The 22,360-nt window shown below is 39.2% G+C and overlaps 1 protein-coding gene across 1 annotated transcript in view; it reads left to right on the forward strand.

The window, feature by feature from the left end:
- TL29 (ascorbate peroxidase 4) overlaps nt 1–22,360 on the forward strand; it is a 362,477-nt gene that overhangs the window by 117,561 nt on the left and 222,556 nt on the right. The window contains exons 3-7 of the mRNA XM_089460247.1: nt 2,378–2,462; nt 2,611–2,645; nt 2,840–2,905; nt 3,101–3,141; nt 3,328–3,458. Of these exons, the coding sequence (XP_089316373.1) occupies nt 2,378–2,462; nt 2,611–2,645; nt 2,840–2,905; nt 3,101–3,141; nt 3,328–3,458 (358 nt within the window). The remainder of the gene's footprint in view (nt 1–2,377; nt 2,463–2,610; nt 2,646–2,839; nt 2,906–3,100; nt 3,142–3,327; nt 3,459–22,360) is intronic.

Genomic DNA, 22,360 nt, shown 5'->3' on the forward strand with positions numbered 1-22,360 from the left:
TCTGCCACATCTGCCTTGCTATGTTCTTCTCAACAATATGTGGTATGACATGATCCTTGACCACGTCTAGGATCATGCATTTCACCTTCGCCTGGGCCTACTCATACTTCTCATTTGCATTAGGGTCAACTGGGACAACTACAGTTCTCAAGGCATAGTCCTTGATGCGATGTTTATCCAAGGTTGCTAGGATCTTGGCCTTTTAGATGACAAAATTGGAACCCACGTCCAATATGTCATGATCCCTTAATAAATTCACTGCCATCTTTACTCTTCTCTAGACTCCCTTTGAGTCCTGATTTCCCTCTTGGAAATCTTTCGGCCAATTGTCGAATCACTCCTCTCTAATCCTCCTTTGCCACTACAACTTGGATCTAGATTTCTTGGCTAGAAATCTGTCGAGGTAGTGCTTCCCTCTACCTTGGTTTAGTCTCCTTAGACACTGTTCTGCACTGACAGACACAACGTCCCATCAGCTCCTCAAATCAAAGTCTGCACAGTGCCCTTAGCCTCGACAACTGAAGAATCTGAGCCCTTCTGGCTTTGTGCAATCATAGTGAGAGCTGGATCAGCTCCTCCTGGCCACTGCATCAATACTTCCTGGCTGAGAAAGATGACTAGGCAATGCATAGGCCTGATCTGTCCCCCCTGTCTCTGCACTGGCCTGGACTGCTGACGCAGCTACTGCGTGGGCTCCTCCCACCTACTGCGTCTTCCTCTCCTGGGTCAGAATGCTGACGCAGGCACTGCGTGAGCCTCTGCGTCACCTTCTTTGCATTGCATCACCCTTCCTTTTTTGTCTCTGGCTCTGGAACAACGCTGTCTCTTGGGACAACTTCTTCTTTGCTGCAAACTCTTAGATTTCCCGGCTGGTGCCTTCAGTCTCCTATGATCTGCAACCTCCTTCTGATACCATGTGAAAATCCCTGAATCTAACACATCAAAAACCCCTACTGCAATTTCTGGTTTATTATCTCCTACTTGTTCTTTCTTTACATTAACAAGTTATTTAATCACATAAATATCGAAGTAAATAGAAATGAAACCTTCACAGCTATACAGATCATGCATTGAAGTAAACAGAAACAATAACACAAGGGACAATTATTTTTGGACAATCGTCCCTGGAAAAACCCAATGCGGGAAAACCGGTGCAGCATATAGAGGGTTTGTATTATTAAGCAGATTCTGAATACAACTAGGGTGCTAGATATGGCTCATCTTGCAGAGAATTTCCTTGGCAATAGTACCTCTCTCCGGAGATAGATATGCTGGAAAATCAGCAACCGGATGATCAACCCCACAGTGACTCTGACTATTCCTAGAGTTAGACAGCGAAAGCTGCTCCAAGCACTGCTCTGGAACTGCGTCACTTTCTCCTGGCTCAAGATCTATTGATCAACTCTCAGTCTGCCCCACATAATCTCCCAGCGCTGCCTCTGAAGCCCCCTGCGTCCTCTGCATTAGCCTCTATGGCTTCTACGTCAGCCTCTACGGCTTTTGCTTCAGCCTCTACGACCCTTTGTGCTAGCTCCTTAGGCCTTCGTGTCAACCCTTCTTGGGCCTGTGCTACCTCTTTTGGCACTTCACTGCTTCTTCAAAATCTCTTGTTGAACTGCCCCTCACTGCAACTAATCTCTAACTCGATTTCCTCAGCAAACTCGGCCCCATAAAATCGAATTCTTGATCTCTCTTGGTGTGTCTTGACCCTCAAGCCTCCTCTTATACTTTTCCTATTGACGATTCAACGACCGAGATTAAGTCTCTAATCAATGCCTAAGATTAGATCTGGCTTGATCCTCGTCAATTAAAACTTTCTCAACCATTTTATATTAATACTTATTAATATTTTTATTTTCCTAGGTTTAGACTTAGGGACTCATTAAAAATATTAATTATTTTAATATCTCTTCATCTGGGTGGAATTTCTCCAAACGATTTCTGGGTCTCAGAGATCTCATGTGCTTTAATGGGTAATAAAGAACCCCATTGAGACCGCAACTAGATGTCAGTTCAAAACATATGGTTGATGGTTATGAGGTAATTGATATTACATAATAGGTGCCAGGGATACTATAGCCGCAGATGAGAAGCAGGAGACTTGACATAGTTTACTTCTTGTATTTCCCGATAGTCTTGTTGTGTGATGGCTCCAAATATAACTGTTCTATCTTAGTAGCTAATTTGTACTTCACATGTTTTATTCTGTACCCTGCTAGATGATTTCTTCTTCTGCTTTGGATGCATCTTGTTGAGACTCATCATAAACGTGCTCTGTGTTCCCTCATTGCAGCTTTTAATAAGTATTTGAATATGCATCTAGCTAATAGAATTCTGTCATTTCTTGATAGAGTGCATTTATTTTTCACTCTTTCAGTCTGTGATATGGAACTTTTCACCAGCTCTTGAAATTGCATCTGCTGCCGATTTGATTCAACGAAGACAACGGGGTGAATTATTGGGTATGCTTCAATACTTTCTTGTATTAGACTTTTCTTCAAAACTTCACTATTAGTAAGTTACATTATTAAAAATGGATATTTTTGAGTAATTTTCATTTGGGATATTGCACAATCCTATCAACTTGACTTTTTGCTGTCACATGTGCAGAATTTATCAAGAGTTCACTAAAAAATGCTGTAGAGGTAACTTTTGTTGATTGATAACCCAAGTAAATATATGCTATCTTCCAATATTTCAGTTTTCCTCCTTGAGATATACTCGTATAATTTCACAAAGTATATTTTACTTACTTATAAAATGTGACAAGTTATAACGTTGAATTCTCAGAATCAGTATTTCCACTTACCATCAAAAACTATTTCTTTCGTTTTTGTAGGCTCATCCAGAGCTTGTTCCATCGATCCTGAGGTTGGCCTTGAATGATGCAATAACTTATGACAAGGTTTATTCTTGGCATTGTGCTTTAATGACTATGAAGAATGGTTCAATGTTCCATTCTTTGTTTCCATTAATATGGACATTTTTCTTTTGAAGTGTTGGTATAGTATGTTAAGTACCTTTATTTTCTGGTTATAAGTTACATCTGAGAATTGACTTGAACTGATCATAATGAGATTCTGTAAAACTTGTCATCCAGGGTAGCAAGACTGGTGGGGCAAATGGTTCAGTTAGATTCATGTAATACAAAATCATCTCTTGGAATAACAGAAATAATTTTATTTCAATATGTGTGTCTTTAAATTTCAATGTGTTTGAAGTTTGAACAGTCTGCATATAATTAATCGCCATAGATTCTGACTCAGGCTTTTAATTTCATTATGTGAAATTGGATCATCAAACAATCTGCATGACTCACAAACACAGTTCAGAGATAAACAGGCCAGAAAATAAAGGACTGTTACCTGCAATGAACTTATTGGAGGAGCTAAAGAAGGAAATTGATGCATTCTCAAAAGGTGGACCACTTTCTTACGCAGACCTCATCCAATTTGCAGGTATGATGCGTTGATGTTATACGCAATTGCCTTAAATCAGAATTGTAGTTAATTCCAATATAGTATTGTTCTAACAAATTAGTTTCTGTTTCTGAACCAAAATATTGGTTGGATATCTATATGCTGTGTGTGCTGTTAACATCAATGTTTTGCTATGTTACCTCGTAAACCTGCACTTCAAAAATTATTTAAGTCCAACATGAAGATGTGCATATAGGGTAAAGTAGAATTACCACCCACTGTCAACTTAGTGGTGACTTCTCTCTCTTTAAACTGGTCCATTCCCTATAAGGATTACCAATGTTTCTTTTAAATCCAATAATAAATTTTAGATTGGTAAAACAAAAAATTGAGGTTTTCAATAAATATCTTGCAGTGATTTCAAGTAGACAAATTTCTTGAATAATGGGTATGGAGTCAAGGAACTATTAAGCACTTAGAACTTGATTACAGAACCAACCTAGATCCATCTGAACTCTGGATCTACCAAGCACCGAGAGAGATCAAATCTCTTTTAACTCTAAAAGAGCTTTGCATCTCAAGAGATTTGATCCCTCTCTGCGCTTGGTAGATCCAAAGTTAAGATCGATCTAGGATGGTTTTATTATTAATTATAATTATAATTATAAATATAATAATAATTATTATTTTTGTTTTAGTTTTATGTAATTTGACCAAGTCAAAATGTTTTATTGATAATTATCATTATTAAGTTTCTAATTTTATTTTGATCGAGTCAAAATGCTTACAAGGCAACATCTCTATATACTGGGCTAGAGAGCATCTCTCCGTACAATTACTTTTAACCTTTTATTATTTTTTAATTGAGCCCACATGTAAATTTTTACACACATTTACACCACTACAATATTGTTAGAAAATCAGAAAGACAGAAATATTTTCTTTAGTTGATAATTACTTGTGATATGTTTGAATTCTTTGTATCTTTCTTATGTTCTTTTATCTTAGTTCATCAAGCAATTATCAAAAACAAAATATGAAGATTAGGGACACCAGATGTAGGCGGACAGCCAAGGCTAAAATGCCTATATAGGGGAAAACCCAGTCAAGAACCCTTCCTTTAGTAATTCAAATTGAGATGGACCAAGATCCTAGACCAGCAAACTTTCCTCCTCCACCAAGTCAGCCTTCCAAGATGATATAGTAGTCTCTTCTTTATCCAAAAACTCCAGCCCAACAACAATCCAGAAATTCGACTTCCCAGTTGCAGGATTTCGACTTCCCAGTTGCAGTATTTCGACCTCCCAGTTACTACAGAATTTCAGCCCCCTTCCAGCAGCTACACAACTTCACACATGTGGGAAAGAGAGAATTTCGATTTTTATGCTTGAAAGAGTCCTCCTTCTTCTTTGCTATCCTTTTTCTCCTTCTTTGAATTTCACACTTTTTCTTGGCCCAGTTACTGCAGATCAAACTTCTTGTGTGTGTGCGACAAATGAAGTCGAGTTGCTGCCATTATAGTGATTCTGCTGCCCAGTTTTAGGCCGACTTGTCCAGTTTTGAGGCTGACTTGGTGGAAGAGGTCTAAAAGACTAATTTTAATATAAAATAAATTTATTCCTTGACAAATAATTCCCAAGAAGTGTTATTTACATTATGACATGGACGAGGACGCTCGACACAAACCCTAGAAGCTTGCAATGGAGGATTTGACCTAAAACTAATTGACCCAAGCATGAAACCCATGCTTTAATAAGTCAATTTTAATAATAATAAAATTTCATTTTCTTTCTTTTGATAAATACATTATATTGTGACTTAAATACATTTATGAAGACCAAACCTAGTTACATTTTTCAACATTCCCTCTTAACTAGGGAGGTATTCATAATTACAACTATATAGAGGTACATGGAAGATCTCCAAAATGAACTACGAAGAGTTCAGGCACACTCAATGCCACGGACTAGATACCTGACGAGGGTTATCTATCTGGGGTGGGACTAAGATGGACTAAAGCTTTTCACTAGTCTAGGTACCATCAGGCTTACTAACTAACCATCAACCTAGGGATCTAGGTGCGTATCCAAGGTCATAGCTCCAAGACCAACGCCACCGTCCCTCTTCGAGATCTAGGCATCAACACACAGGTCAGCTAGATTTCTTCCCAAACATCTGCCTTTAGATGCTTTAACTCTCCCCAATAAACTAGATATATCCGTTTATCCAAGCATGCTTCCAAAGTGTTTCAACCTTCTTGTGAAGAGATTTTACCTGTACAATCACGACCCCAATTAGTAATAAACTTTCAAACATACAAACAAGTAAACACAAACCTTCGAGGTTTGGATGTTGCTTATATCATCAACAAGTTATCCAAATACATCTTGTCGGAAGCTTTCTTCTACCACTTCTTTAGTAGCACCAAATATAGCCTTAATACTTCTCAATTCTTTTGTTTGCAACTTCATGAATCACGAACATTTATCGATAGTATTCACTATCATAATATGCCTTCCCTCTCAAGTAGGGACGTATCCCTTTCTTCTATCCAAGCTCCCTCTCAACTTACGGAGATTAACCACTTCCTTCTTCCATAACATCGGAGAATCTTTTATGGCTCCATTCCTTCTTACAGTATCAAGGTTATCTTCATTATGCTTATATGAATATCTTCATTATCTTGAAGATTGTGTACTTGCAAATCTTTCAATAGCAAGTACAACCAAATACAAATATACAAAAGCATGAAGTTAACTATACTAAAAATCAAGTCATTATAATGGAAGCATTAAAGCCTTCAAACTTTAGACATCTGATACCTAAACCTAGTTAGGTTCAGTAAGAGAAACATATTTTAAACTTTTGTTAGTATTATTGTTAAGACTTAAAGCAACTCAATCAAGATAACAAACTCTTACTCTTTCAAACCCTAGATTCCACAATGCCTTTATATATTACCAATTTAATCAAATAACAATTCTATTATGCATATTAGAATCTACTAGGGCTTGTTGCAAACCCTAGATATCGAAACTAAAACATATCAATAATATCATCAAATTCTAGGTTATCATCTTTACTAGGCATTGTTACAAGCTCTAGAATTCATGGACTAAACCATGAGCAACGACAAATAGGTCAACATATATACATATCTAAGATTTTATAATCATGTACTAACGAATCACAACACTATCTACTAGGTAATCCTAAGACACAGACATTAATATATTAAAGTTAGACATATAACAAATTTTGACGAGACTAGGGTTTCAATCAAACGGACGAATACACACCTAAGGTTTTGCTCATAAAACCTAATTTATCAAACCCTAAGAATATAGGGTTTCATTTAAACATTAATAGCAAGCCCTAAAGGAGTAGGGTTTTTATTATAACAATACAAAAACTCTAAACATTAAGAAAATAGGATTTCTAGACTTCATCATCAAACCTAAGTAGATTGGGGTTTTATAAATATAGACATACCCTTAGGTTAGGGTTTTATAGAGAACCTTTTAGGGTTCCATATGAATGATCAATATATAATGAGGGTAGTTTCAATCTGATGATTATTCAAACAAGAATCTCTTATGATTCAAAACCCTAGACACAACGATGTTAGTAATGTAGAGCAAAATTTAAAAGAAGAATAATCGTACCTTTCTACAAAGAGAACTTTATAATAAAGCTTATAGGCTAAGACATACCTTGGGTTGTTTCCTAACAAACCTTGTAGGACATCAATGCTTGAAGGGCTTCAATAGAACCTCTTTCATGCTTCAAGTCTATCCTTTGAAGTCTTCTCCATAACCCTTGAGCAAACAACAATCTTTCCTAACCAAGAAAAATATAAAGAGAAAGGTTATCAACATACAATACAAATATACTTTCATATGAGAGAGAAAGAAAACACAAAAGAGGAGACAAAGAATAAAATACTTATCTTTTGGTAAATGATGGAAGCTCTCTCTTAATCCAATCTTTGAGGGATACCTACAACTTATAAAAATAATTCAAAAATATCTTAATACAACATGTTAGACCTACAAATTATAGAAATCAAAACATAAAGGAAATTCAGAACTTAGAATAGAAGACTGAGAGAGGATATGTGAAAAGGAGGATGGAGCTTCATCAGTGACATTTGTTTGATCCCTATTTCTCTTCTTATTTCTTAGATTCTTAGGACAATGACTCCTATAATGTCCCATCTTGTGGCAATTGTAACATTCAACCTTGGATAGGTCCATTTTCTTCTTTGGTCCTTTGAACTTATTGAAGGCTCCCTTCTTCTTTCTTCTTGTCATGAGCATAATAAGCATTCGAGGTGTTTTCTTCTTCATCCTCCTTCTTGTTATTTACCATCGATATTTTGGCTTCTTCTTGACTACATGCATTCCACATTTGTTCAAATGTTGGAGTATCCTTCCAATTGTTCAAATGTTGGAGTATCCTTCCAATTGTTAAAACTTGATGCAAAAGCACTCCAATATTTAGGTAGTCCCAGAAGGGCAGTAATTATGAGCTCCTTTTTTGGGACAACTTCATCTATTACTTGGAGTTCATCCTTGATTTTGGATATCTGTAATATTCCTAATGCAAAAATTTACAGTGATAACAAAAACATGCAAGACAATATGACATAAAAAATTTCAGTAAACACAACAACCCATAAATACTCCCAAACACACAAAAAATGGGCAATTTTATTATATAAATTGCTGGAGTACAATGTGAAATAGAAAGAGTGCACTTGGGATTGCACAAGGCAAGCTACAAACCTTACGTGATCGATATGTCAATGCCCAATTGCTACTGGATGTTGAAATTTCTAAGTCTAACCCGTTAGAAATTTCCCTGCACTATCTGGTTTATTTCGCCTACTTGTTTAATTACTGAACAATTTATTTAACCATATAAATACTAAAATAAACACAATGCAGTCTCGACCATCTACAGATCATCAACTGAAAGAAATAGACAAACACACAAGGGACACCATTATTTTTGGACAATCGTCCCCAGAAAAACCCAACTTGGGAAAACTGGTGCAGCAGTTTTGAGGGTTTTATTATTAAGTAGCTTTTCTTGAGTACAACTAGGTGCCAAATTGGCTCACCCGACAGAGAAATTAATTTGGCAATAATACCTCTCTTCGGAAGCAGATATTCTGAAAATTTGCTCCACGAAACTCTCTCCAACGCCTTTCTAAGACTCAGCGTCAGCCCTTCTAGCCTCTGCGTCAACCTAGAACCCTCTGCGTCAGCCTCTTGATGCACTGCGCAACCTCTCTGGCCCTCTGCGTCAACCACATAGGCCCTTTGGCCCTCTGCGCAGTCACTCTGACCCTCTGCGTGGCTCTTGCTGGCTCTATGTCTGCCTCTCTGCCTCTGCGCTAATCTTCCAGCACTATCTCTGCCTCTCTGTTATCCACTCACTGCCCCTCGCTGCAACTCTGATCACTCTTTCAATTTCTCTCAGCAAACCTAGCTCCAAAAAATCGAACTGACTGATCAACTTGGTGTATCTCCAACTGACCCTCAAGCCTCCTCTTATACTTTTCCTGTTGAGTCTTCAACGACCAAGATTAAATCTCTAATCAACAACTAAGATTAGATTTGGCTTGATCCATGTCATTTAGAACCTTCTAACCTAGTTTTATATTAATATCCATTAACAATTTTATTTTCCTAACTTTAGACTTAGGAACCCATTAAAAATATTAATTATTTTAATATCTCCTTCAACGGGTAGAATTTCCCCAAACCATTTCAGGGTCTTGGAGATCTCATGTGCTTTAGCCTCTCCACCAATTTTCATGGCTAGAGCACATCCGATGCTACCCCAAATCAACACTGGAGTTTATCTATCAGAAAATCTGCGCTGACCCAATAATTTTGCACTGTTGGCTGTGTTGAGACCTTGATTTGACCCCTCAAATCTGCTCAGAAAATTTTGCAAAATTAGATTTGAGGTCCTTTTCAAAAACCCAGAAAAACACAGAAAGGGCTTTGGAAAATTCTACCGACCACTAGGGACCCAATTTTTAAGCTCACCCGTCCTAACTCGTTGCTAAAGAATCCTGTTGTTCTGGGGTTGTAACGACCCATCTATAAATACAAAGAACGTAAGCATAATAGCAGGTATACGGTACATGCATATGATAGCTACATATGCATGTGTTGCATACACCACACTAGTATTTTATACTAAATTGATTATAAGTGCTAAATACCACGACACTTCTTGGAATAGAAGTTCTACTCATTCATCAATATTGCGTAATGCATGGTTAGATCTTAAAAGAGGACTATACATATTATATGTTCCAAATTATTGATAAAATTATATTAATAAATTAATAAAATAAAGGTTAATTATTAATATAAATAATTAATTAAAAAAATGGTCCAAGTATAAAGTTTATGAATGTCATATTAAAACAAATATAAATAAAACTTTATATTAAAACAAATATAAATAAAACAAAGTGTTATGTTAAAAATATATATAACATTATAAATGTTCTAATGGTACGTGTATATCCAAATGTGATGGTCATATTAAAAGAATTTAATATGAACCTAAGGCATTTAAATTAAAGTAAACCCTAAATATAAGATAAATACACCTGTAAAGAATTATGATTCATGTTCATAAAGGAAAAGTTGTCACTACGATGGAAAACGGTGGGATCGCTGGTGAAGAGGGCGGTGACTGCCACAAAAAGCTACATATAGAGGTAGACAGAGTTTTTAGAAGGGGGCTGAACCGGGAGAAAAACGAGAAGGAAGAATTCGAAAGGGAAGGGAATTAGCCATTGGAAGAGCTTGAGAGTTCTGAGGTTCTGGGCATGGGGGACAGTCAGCTTTTGTTCAGAAGCTTACTGGATTGAGCAGCCAGGCTCTGCTCAGTCTGGCTGGGAGGATTCGGTCTCTCGGTAACTGTAGCAGCATAGCCGGAGGCATCTTCAACTGCAACAGTTCAGGTAGGTACCTCAACAGTCCCGTTAATTGATTTTGTTGGGTCCAATGAAAATGTTACAGGTTCATGCTTTAAATTCCTTACTGTTTTCTGTACATCTGTGATTGGTTCTTACAGGGGTACCAAAACTCTCCAAAAATTATGCAAAATTAGGAGCAAACTAGGAGCAAACTCCTTCAGGCTAATTCAACAAAACCCATAAATGTTTTGGGCTAATTCCAACCTCCTGGAATTACCCAAATTTGGTGCTACGCCTTCCTTGACAGATTCTGCATCCCCCACAATTCAAACCATTGGATATGTCACCAATTCCCTCTCAATTAGTTGTAGGATTGCCCTGCAAATTACCTACAGAGGATGTGAGTGAAATTCTTTCCAAAACCTGGCACAAATAAGATGAATCCAACCCCACAAATTCTGCCCAGTAATAATTCTGTGCATACCCTAAAATGGTGAGTTTGAGTCTCTTAGCAGCAACAACTTCCAGCCCCGAAATTCTCCACAAATGCTAGTCCACCCTCAATGAAATTTCTCCTAAATTTGTTGGCCAAAATTCCCCTTGAAACTCCCTTAACTCAGTGGTTCGATTTTTGTCCTTGTATCCTCTTGGAAATTCAAACTAGCTGAAGCAAGAGCTGATGTGTGTGAAAATTCCTAAAACCAGGAATTACTACTGCAACAACAGGTGATATTTCTCCTACTTGCTAGATTTACATGAGCAAGTTATTTGCAATTTCCTATGACAAACATCGTAACACATACACTGCAGCCTACACCAATTAAATAATATGTCGAAACAAGAAACTGAACAATAGAGAAAGATACAACACAAATGACAGTTGTTTTTGGACAAACGTTCCTGGAAAATCCCAATGCAGGAAAAATGGTGCAACATGTCTGAGGGTTTTTGTTATTAAGCGAAGTATTTCTGAATACAACTTCTGGATGCCTTTCCGACAATCCAATTAAAGAGACTATCACTCGGCAAAATAAATTAGTGAGATTACCCCACTCTACACTGCAAGTCTCAGCTAATTCGGTAGTTGAACCAACGAGTTCCCCGGCTACTTCTGCGTTGCCCCTGCGTGGGCCTGTATCATCTCCGCGGGGAATCGATTTACCCTCTAGCACTAATTCCAGCCCTCCCGACTCAGAAACATCAGCCTCCTCAGCAAATTCGACTTCTGCATGGGGCTTGTGTGAGCCCTTCTTGGCTCTGCGTCACCCTATTTGGCCTCTGCGTTGCCTCCTCTATGTGTCTCTCTGCTTCTCTGCTAAGTATTCTTGGCTCTGAAAAAGATCCTCCAGCCAAAACTCCCTCTGCCCCTCTCTGCGTAATCACTACAAATCATTGCACTGCCTCTAGCTTCAGCAATTCAATCTGATTACAACTTCTAGATGCCTTCTCGGCAATACAATTATAGAGACTATCATTCAACAGAAGAAATTAGTGAGATTACCTCACTCTACACTGCAAGTCCCAACTAATTCGACACTTGAACCAACGAGTTCCCCGACTACTTCTGCGTTGCCCCTGCGTGGGGCTGTGTCAGCCTCTAAGGCCCTGCGTCACATCTGCTGGAAATCAATTTTCCCTCTAGAGCTGATTCCAGCCCTCTCGGCTAGAAACTTCAGCCTCCTCAGCAAATTCAGACTTCTGCTTGGATGGTTTTTGTGTTGCTCTGTGTGGGGCCTGCGTGAGCCCTTCCTGGCTCTGCACTGCCTCCTCTGTGTCTCTCTCCCTCTTTGCTGAGTACTCTTGGCTCCGGAGAAGATCCTCCAGCCAAAGCTCCCTCTGTCCCTCTCTACGTGATCACTACAATCATTGTGCTGCCTCTACCTTCAACAATTCGATTTGACTAATCAACTTTCTCTGTGTCTTCAAATGACCCTCAAGCCTCCTTAAATAATCTTCTCATTGACATTCAATGACCCAGATTAGAAGCTAATCAATGGCTAAGATCATTTCTGCTTGATCCTTGTCTTCTTCTAGAAGTTACATCCACAGTTAGATTAATACCCATTAATTATTTTAATTTCCTAAGTTTAGATGGTAGGGACCTATGAAAATAATTAATTAAACTGTCTTCGGGTGAAATTTCCCAAAACACTTTTTGGGTTCTTTGGAATACATGTGCTCAAGCCTCCCTGCAAAATTTGAGACTTAGAGCACATCGGATGCTACCAGAAATCAACAATGTGTCCCACGAACTCTAGCAAATCTCTCCCTACTTAGTTCTGAAATACTCTCCTAGGGTGACTCAAAGTTCACTGAAGGTAGAGGTGGAATTCCCGCTTGGGAATTCCTTGTGCTAAACAACACTGGTTTATTTGAATAAACAGCTCAAGAAAACTTGTGTTCAAAAGTTAGATTGTCAAAAGATGCCAAAATGGAGGCCACTTCTCCTATTTATAATTGTTGCTCGTTTTCTCTCCTTGTGGGTTCCACCATTCGATCTCCTTGCATCTTTCTTCTTCCCTCCAATTTGATTTCCTCAAGGAGTGCGTATTTCCTCATGAGGTGGTCTCCACATCACACTGTGTGATTAATCTTCCCTTTTGTCTAATATTTGGGGCCTCCCCTACCACACAAAATTAAATTAATTATTTTTCATCCACTTTTCCTAAGGTTGTACCCAAAATTTTATCCATCCAAAATTTGCAAAAATTGAGAAAGGAACTTAGCAAATTTTTATCGGAAGGCATATTATAGTCCTCCTCACTAAAAATTGCTTGTCTTCAAGCAATTCTTGAACAAGTTCTCTGTCCCTGCTGACCCAACTAACACTGCAAGCAATATTTGGGCCCCAATTGTGCCAATGAGACACTCCTGATCCATGTGCTAACTTGTCATAAAGGAGTCCATAGATACTAGGGACCCAAGTCATCTTTCTCAATGTGAAGCACCCCTCGCCCCATGCGCAGACCCAAGGTGTAGGGGTGTGAGAGTCCTCCCACCTCCTGTCAGTAAGCAGAGCACTTCGATGCTGCCAAACCCTTGTCAACTCGAAAGAAAGTTGTCCTGCCAGAAAATCGATACTGGGTACCTTAAGAGGTGACTCCTGAAGATACAACCCAAGTCCCATAAAATAGATCCCTCGTCCTGACGTGCCAATCACGGCCGCCTCCTGCCAGTCATATAGCCACCTAAGTGAGGCACTATCCTGTCTCAACTGGTCTTTGGGAAGTGAAGTTCTTGCTATCGAACGGAGTCCCAATGAAAGATCTAGGTGACCTTCCCCTATGAGAACCCACTCTCCCCAATCCGTAACCCAATTGCTCAGCCTTGTAGCTCCCAGCTCCCAAACTAATCTCAAAGTGAGTCGACCAAGTGGATGTTGCCCTGGTTTGGTCATAACTGCGACCCTCCCGTGCTCCTGCAGAGTCATCCACTTCGGTAAACCTCCGCTACAAATCCAATAAGGGGCAACTCCACTACACACAAGTTTATCCTGCCAGGGCACCCTGCCAAGGTTACCATCTACCGATCCATGCTTGGTCTCCTATCAAAACAATAATGAGAAGGGCCTTCCTCGACTCGTAGTGATCATCCTGATGGTCTCCGACCTGTCATCCGAAGGAGGATGCAATCCTGTCTTTGTCATCCCCATGATCCTCCCAAAACAAGGTAGTCCTCTAACCCAATGGATCCTTGGATCCCATAGCCAGATTGGAGGCCCATCGCTCCCAATTCCTGTTGCCTTCCACTAAGTAGTGCCAATGACCACCAAGGACCACACGTGCCAATCATCCTGCCATACTAGCGCAGTGCCCCAAGTCATCAACGAATCTCTAGGGGGCGAACTACTCTCCATGCAACTGAAACCCAATGGAAGACTTGTATGATCTTCCCCTGTAGAAACTATCACATACTTGAATGTGGATGAACTACCAAGCCTTGAGAGGCTGAGATCCTGCGTTGATTGCAAAAGGAAACTGCCATGCTGATGCTGCGACTCTCTAGTCATAATCAATGATCCAACATGCTCATACTGGGTCCTCCCCTCCTGTATCTCTCAGCCACCATACAGGTAATGACCAAAGTTATGCCCACCATGTGTGGACAAATCAACAATGCCCGGGCCTCCCACCCCTTGGCTAGTCTTGATCCTAAGAAACAACAGGGAATAGTCGCCTCACCATGTGGAGAAAACCTCAGTGATCTCCCATGTGTTGACCCAAGAATGAGATAGATCTCTCTCTGTCAAGGTACTGCTCATCTCGAAGTGGAGTGATCCACTCATCAATTGAAACCTTGGCTCCCAAGTTTGCGGCAACATAGTTCTGACAACTATTGTGATCCATCCGTGCCTCACCTCTGATCCTTGCGGGTATAGGCTTCATATATCAAGGGACAATCTGGTGTATACCCCACGACCCTGCTCTTGCCTGGCCACACAATGAACTCTACCATCCCGTCTCTAGATGGTGTACCCAAAAATTGCCAGAAACCTACGAGCCCTCCTGCAGAATGGGTCTATCGTCCCCTGTGCCGCATGCCCTTGCAATGCTTCGAAATGCCCTGCCAAAGGTGTGTCATACAGATCCCCCATAATCATACCCTCAAGGGGGGACTCGGGGGCAAAGCATATGCTACCTCTACAACATACCATGTCATCCCTACGCCTCCATGTGCCAACACACACATAGTTTGTCTGCCCCAATAGGAAAACTCATCTCCTGTCCATGATACTCTGGGTCACATCCATTTGCCTCAGGTGAGTCTCTTGCACCCTACTTCTTGTGATGAGGGCATCAAGGGACAACAACTAGCTCCTCTGTGACTGTATGCAAGTCCCTATGGATATACTCAAGAGGTGCTCATCACTGCATATCTCTATACACCACAGAATGCCACGACCAAAGGTTGAGTCAGTGTGCAACAACCTGCATCCTGTCAGGGTCGCCATCTCTACTACCACACCTCCATGACCTCGAATGGGTGGACCTCCCCTCCTGATCCTCTCAGAGAGATCTAATAGGAAAACCTCCCTACGTGCCAACGGCGGTGTCACTAAGGTGTTGCTGCTTGGTGTCCTCTGCACCCCACATATCCGTAGGAAAGCCTCATCCTCGTACAATGCTTTGTCTGGTGGTCTGCCGATGCCACCTCCTCCAATTAGCCCCTACAAGAGTATGTTGATCATCCTTCGACTCCATGCCTGATCCATATGCCAGGAAAACTCACGGAGTCCAACTAGCCATTAGAGTTGCTCGGAACTTTGATAGAAAACTATGGGTGTGTGTACCCTCAATCCTCGGATCTAGCGCACAACTACTACCATCGCTAACTGACTTCATGATGTGATCGGGAATCCCACCTGGATCCCAAAAACAGTTTGGCCCTCGAGCCCCTGTGATAACCCACGACACCTACTGAACTATGGCCATGGATGCATCTCGACACCTAACTTGCTCCATCGGGTACCAGCTCAATACCTCTTGCCATCCAACCCCATGAGAGGGATCAAAATGCACGAGCACCAATATACGTAACAACTCCACCATGCAAGCATTGTGCCCTGTGCAACTCATGTTGCCTCATATCACTGTATTGGTCAACATATACAATTTGTCTAGGTAACTCAACCACTCTCCCTCCAATGTGCAGAGGTAACCTAACAATACTGCATGCCCCCTCTATGTAAGCCTGAAGAGAGCTACTGATTAGAAGTACTGCAACTCTGCCTGCTGTCTGGGTATCTATTTGCTTCTTGTTGATGGCAGGCCGAAAATATGACTGCCCATCCTCCATCATGGGTTCAACAGGAGTCTTGAGCTACCCCACCACAGGTAGCTCCTCAAGCATAACATCCTCATCTAGCTCATGCTCCTCAAGGCGCTCTCCCTGCTACTGTAGGTAGCGGTCATTTGGGAACTCTATCACAACTTTGGGTACCTTTGTGCCTATTGACACCTCATCAATGGAAGGTCTTATGGGTGTGTGCCAAACTATCTCCACCAACATGTCAATCAGGGCTACCAAAGGAAACTCCCACAAGGGTGGCTGCTGTGTCACATTGGGTGTATCTATGTGCTCCTCATGACCCTGCGTACCCTCGACGTCCTCCTCGGGCTCCTAATGTCTAAAACCAGGTCTCCACTAGCAAAATCGTCTCTTGGACTCACCCTCTAACTGCCCTCGTCTACATGAAGATCCAACCCCTTAACCATACATCTCCTCCTCTTGTTCATGCAAGAAATGAGGCATGGTAGGATGGACAGACTGGTCATATGTATCGGTGTTGTATGACTGGGTTGTGCGTGCATATGCTTGGGTTCTCCACTGGTTATCTATCATTTGTTTCATCTCCTCTAGGATCTACTTGTTATGCCTCACCAATTGTTGGCTCTGCCACATCAACTCCTCCATGATCTTGCTAGCCTCCCCACAACTGACCAAGATCATGCTCTGATACCATTGTAATATTCCTAATGGAAAAATTTATAGTGATAACAAAAACATGCAAGACAATATAACAAAAAAAAATTCAGTAAACACCAACAACCCATAAATGCTCCCAAACACGCCAAAAATGGGAAATTTTACTATATAAACTTTGGAGTACAGTGTGAAATAGAAAGAGTGCACCTAGGCTTGCACAAGGCAAGCTACAAGATTGATATGACAATGCCCAACTACTGTTGGAGCTTATCTATCAGAAAATTTGTGCTGGCCCAATAATTCTACACTACTCGCTGTGTTGAGACTTTGACCCCTCAAATCTGCCCAAAAAATTCTACAAAATTAGATTTGAGGTCCTTGCCAAAAACCTAGAAAAACCCAGAAAGGTTTTGGCAAATTTTATCGACCACCAGGAACCCAATTTTTAAGCTCACCCCTCCTAACTCGCTGCTAAAGAATATTGTTGTTTTGGGGCACCAAATCTCCATAAATTATGCAAAATTAGGAGCAGACTCCTTGAGGCTAGTCCAACAAAACCCAAAAATGATTTGGGCTAATTCCAACCTCCCAAAATTACCCAAATTTGGTGCTATGCCCTCCTTGATAGTTTCTGTGTCCTCCACAATTCAAACTACTGGATATGTCACCAATTCCCTCTCAATTAGTTGTAGGATTGCCTTGCAAATTTCCTCTGAAGGATGTGAGTGAAATTCCTTCGAAAATCCGACACAAATAAGATGAATCCAATCCCACAAATTTTGCCCAGTAGTACTTCTGCACATGCCCTAAAATGGTGAGTTTGGCTCTCTCAGTGGTAGCAACTTCCAGCCCATAAATTCTCCACAAATTCTTGTCAACCCTCAATGAAATTTCTCTTAAATTCTCTGGCCAGAATTCCCCTTGAAACTCTCTCAACTCAGTGGTTCAATTTCTGTCCCTGCTTCCTCCTGGGAGTTCAAACTAGCTGAACGAAGAGCTGATGTGTCCCACAAACTCTAGCAAATCTCTCCCCACTAAGTTTTGAAATACTCTCCTAGGGTGACACTCAAAGTTCACTGAAGGTAGAGGTGAAATTCTTGCTTGGGAATTCCTTGTGCTAAACAACACTGGTTTACTTGGCTAAACAGCGCAAGAAAACTTGTGTTCAAAAGTTAGATTGTCAAAAGATGCCGAAATGGAGGCCACTTCTCCTATTTATAGTTGTTGCTCCTTTTCTCTCCTTGTGGGCTCCACCATTCAATCTCCTTGCCTCAACCCTCTTCCCTCCAATTCGATTTCTTCAAGGAGTGTGTATTTCTTCATGGGGTGGCCCCCATATCCCACTATGTTATTAATCTTCCCTTTTGTCTAATGTTTGGGGCCTCCCCCACCACACAAAATTAAATTAATTAATTTTCACCCAATTTTCCTAAGTTTGTACCCAAAATTTTATCCATCCAAAATTTGCAAAAATTGAGAAAGGCACACAGATTTTTATTGGAAGGGATATTACAATATCCTTATAAATTCTAATGAAACAATGTCATCATTTGTCATCTTAACAGATCTTAGTTCATTCTTGAGGCTTGCTATTTGACCAATGTACTTGATTGTGAATAACTTGGAGAGAGCCTCATACATTTCTTGAGGGGAATTAATGTTGGACATTTATGGAGTTAAGTTATCCTTGAACAAGATCTAAAACTTTGTTTTTTACGAGAATGAGATCTATTCTCTTTTTCCGGGCCCCATAGTTGGAGGCCCCTTCTAATTTATTTTCTCCCTTCATTGAGTTTGTCATTGTTTATGTAAAAATTAGGCTTGTTTTCTTATGTGATCCCCTTTTAATGTCCCTTTTTCTTGATTTCCTTTTTCCTCAATAGAGCATTTAACTTGCCTTTTTTTCTTTTTTCTTTTTCACCTTAGCTCTGATACCATGTTAGAAAATCAGAAAGGCAAAAATATTTTCTTTAGTTGATAATTACTTGTGATATCTTTGAATTCTTTATATATTTCTTATTTTCTTATTTTATCTTATTTCATCAAGCAATTATCAAAAACAAAATATGAAGATCAGGGACACTAGATGTAGGTAGACAACTAGGGCTAAAACCCCTATATAGGGGAAAACCCAACCAAGAAATCATCCTTCAGTGATTCAAATTGAGATGGACCAAGACCCTAGACCAATAGACTTTCCTCCTCCACCAAGTCAACCTTCCAAGATGATATAGTAGTCTCTTCTTATCCAACAACTCCAACCCAACAACAATCCATAAATTCGACTTCCCAGTTGCAGTATTTCGACCTCCTGCAACAAAATTTTGGCCTCCCAGTTACTGTAGAATTTCAGCCCCCCTTCCAACAGCTGCACAACTTCACACGTGTGGGAAAGAGAGAAATTTTCGATTTTTATGCTTGAAAGAGTCCTCCTTCACTATCTTGTTTTCTCCTTCCTTGCATTTCACACTTTTTCTTGGCCCAATTACTGCAGATCGAACTTACTTGTTGTGTGTGTGTGACAAATGAGGTCGAGTTACTGCCTCTATATAGTGATTTTGCTGCCCAGTTTTAGGCCGACTTGTCCAGTTTTGAGGCTAACTTGGTGGAGGAGGCCTAGAAGACTAATTTTAATATAAAATAAATTTCTTTCTTAACAAATAATTCTCAAGAAGGGTTCTTTACATTATCACATGGACAAAGATACTCGACACAAATCCTAGAAACTTGCAATGGGGACTTTGACCTAAAAATAATTGACCCAAGCATGAAACACATGCTTTAATAAGTCAATTTTTTATAATAATAAAATTTCATTTTCTTTCTTTTGATAAATACATTATATTGTGGCTTAAATACATTTATGAAGACTGAACCTAGTTACATTCTTCAACAAATATCTCCCCCATACCTTTTTCTTTTAGATTTAATTTAAAAAATGTTAATAAAATATTTTGATTTTGAATGAGTTACGGTTTTGGGGAAATTGTTATTGATAAGCCATGGTACTTGCCCATGGTGTTGTAACAAAGCCTATTTACAAGTTAATAATATCCGATTAAGAATCATGTTATCTTGTAAATTGATTATAAGTATTAAGTTTTAGTTAAAGAAAATTATTTACGGTTTTTGGACATGGTGTTGATAAACCATGGTATTGTAATAAAGCCTATTTAGAAGTTAATAATATCCGTGGTAAAATGTCAGTGAATATTCATGGTTAAAAATCTTGTTATATTGTAAGTATTAAATTTTTATGTGCTTATTAATTAAATTTAAGTATGGTTATGAAATCATTATTTTAATTTATATGGTAAAATGGATCTTAATTTATAACTACTATTTATATTTTATATATTTTAATGTAATATGTAAAAATGTTGACAAACTTACATCACATTATTTACATTACACACATCTCTCCTACACTAGGTTGTAAAGTGTTTCTCGGTGCAATTACCAAACCCACAATTTGTGTTGTTCACAAGTAACACAATTATGAAATAACAAGCTACAACCAAGTAAAAATGCTCTAACAAGTACAACAATACGACTGTCAAACACTTGGGTAGAATATATGACATAACATATGAAAATATGAAGTATCAAGCAACCTCAAACATTACATATCCAGATCTTATATCATTGCATCTGTGAAAAGGATAAACATATCTCTTTCTGGCTCATCTTTTATTAGCAAGACTATAATAAATAGTAAAGCACTTTATCCAAGCAAAATAAGTGATGCAAGTACACAATAACAACCTTACTTGGGCGTAGCAACCCTTAAAATTATAGATCAAGCTCCAAGACTTGCTCAAAAAAGCTCCCTGGTGTCCACCACAATTATTCTAATATTTTCTCCTATTGGTAGGCCCTTCCAATGGATTAAATACTACATGATAATTCAACTACTCTACCTCCTTTCTCTTGTATCCATGATCTTCTCTAGAATGAGGACCAATTGCCCCTCCACATCTAACGGTGGAAGTTTTGTTATCACCTTAAGCTACTTCCCAAGTACCCTTTTGAGGCAAGATAGGTGGAAGACATTGTGAATCTTGCTTCCTTCTGACAACTCCAATTCATAAGTCACTTCCCCAATTTTTCGCATCACCCTATAAGATCCATAATACCAGGGCTTTAATTTCTCAGAGCCACTCTTCTCCAAGTTGGATTACCTATACAACTGAAACCTCAAGAAGACAAGGTCCCCTTCTTGGAAACTACATTCCACCCTGTGGCAACTAATTTTGGGCCGCTTGCAAGTTCTCTTTAAGGATTCTAAGAATAAACTGACGTTCCTGCAACCAATCTTTTGCCTTTGGTGCCCTATTGTCTCCTAATGCCATCTCAATAAATGAGGGAGCATCATATCCATATAGTGCCTTGAAAGGAGTCATGCCAATAGACATATGGTAAGTAGTGTTATAACAGTATTCTCCCAAGTACAACCACCTAATCCATGTCTTTTGTTAATTGACCACACAGTTCCTCAAATAACTTTCTACCCTTTTATCTCCTAGGTTTTCCCTAGAGAAAAGTACAATCTCACCAAAAGGAGCACCCGAGGATACAATCAGGGAAAGTCACCCATTGTCACTTGACTGCTTCGCCCCTCACTTATAGGTTGCAAATTTTCCTAACCTAAAGGGGCTTTGCCTACATTCAATTCCAATTCTAAATTTGTAAAAATGATGATTAATTTCTCATTACAAATTCACCATAAATGACGAAAACTAAATGTTTGACCATTTGAAACTTAATAAAAAAGATTCATGACCAACCTAGTGAAAATGAATAAAGTTCAAACAAAACCAATCACCACAAATAATTAATTTCCAGTAGGTCTTTTGAGTGTAAGTTTGATCAAGGAGAAAATTGAATAAATCAATTATGCACCAGATATATGCCAAGAGATATCATATCATACAGAAATAAGCCACCAATAAATTTGCTCCAAAAGATCCTTTAACCATAGATTTAACATCTCACCGCATCAAAAAATCATTACCCACGTTTATTTCATTCACTTGCAATCATAGGATGATGACAATATTAGAAAAACAGATTTCTGAGCATCAAATATGTTTTAACGGTCTTGAGATACAAGTTGTTATTACAAAGATGCTGCTCAAGGTTTACCAAGTTATGCCTTCAATTGTTAATTCTATGCATTCAAAATTGGAAAGGGATTGGTAACCACATCGCAAATCTAAGAGAAAGGGCTCACAATTTAAATGGTTGGATTTCCCCTCATGCTGCTTATCAATTTACTTTAGAATTGGATTTATGAAAATGCATATTTCACATCAAATTTCAATGGTATCCATAAAGTTTACCAATCCCATATTAATGTTTTAGAAGATCATGTTTATCACGTATCAATGTTCTAGTCGATCCTGTTTAAAATATATTGCAGAATTTTGTTCACTGAACCAACGCATTTTCACTAATTAATTCCCAGTAATTGTGCAAGAAAATAAAATTGCCAGTCGATTTTCATGTTATCAATCTCTGTGGTTAATGCCAAATATAATTTGCTTACTTCCAAACTCTAATCAAA

The sequence above is a fragment of the Pinus tabuliformis genome, chromosome 7 (genome assembly GCF_031772625.1).
Source record: "Pinus tabuliformis cultivar Carrire ecotype Pingquan chromosome 7, CPIR1, whole genome shotgun sequence".
NCBI classification, from domain to species: Eukaryota; Viridiplantae; Streptophyta; class Pinopsida; order Pinales; family Pinaceae; genus Pinus; species Pinus tabuliformis.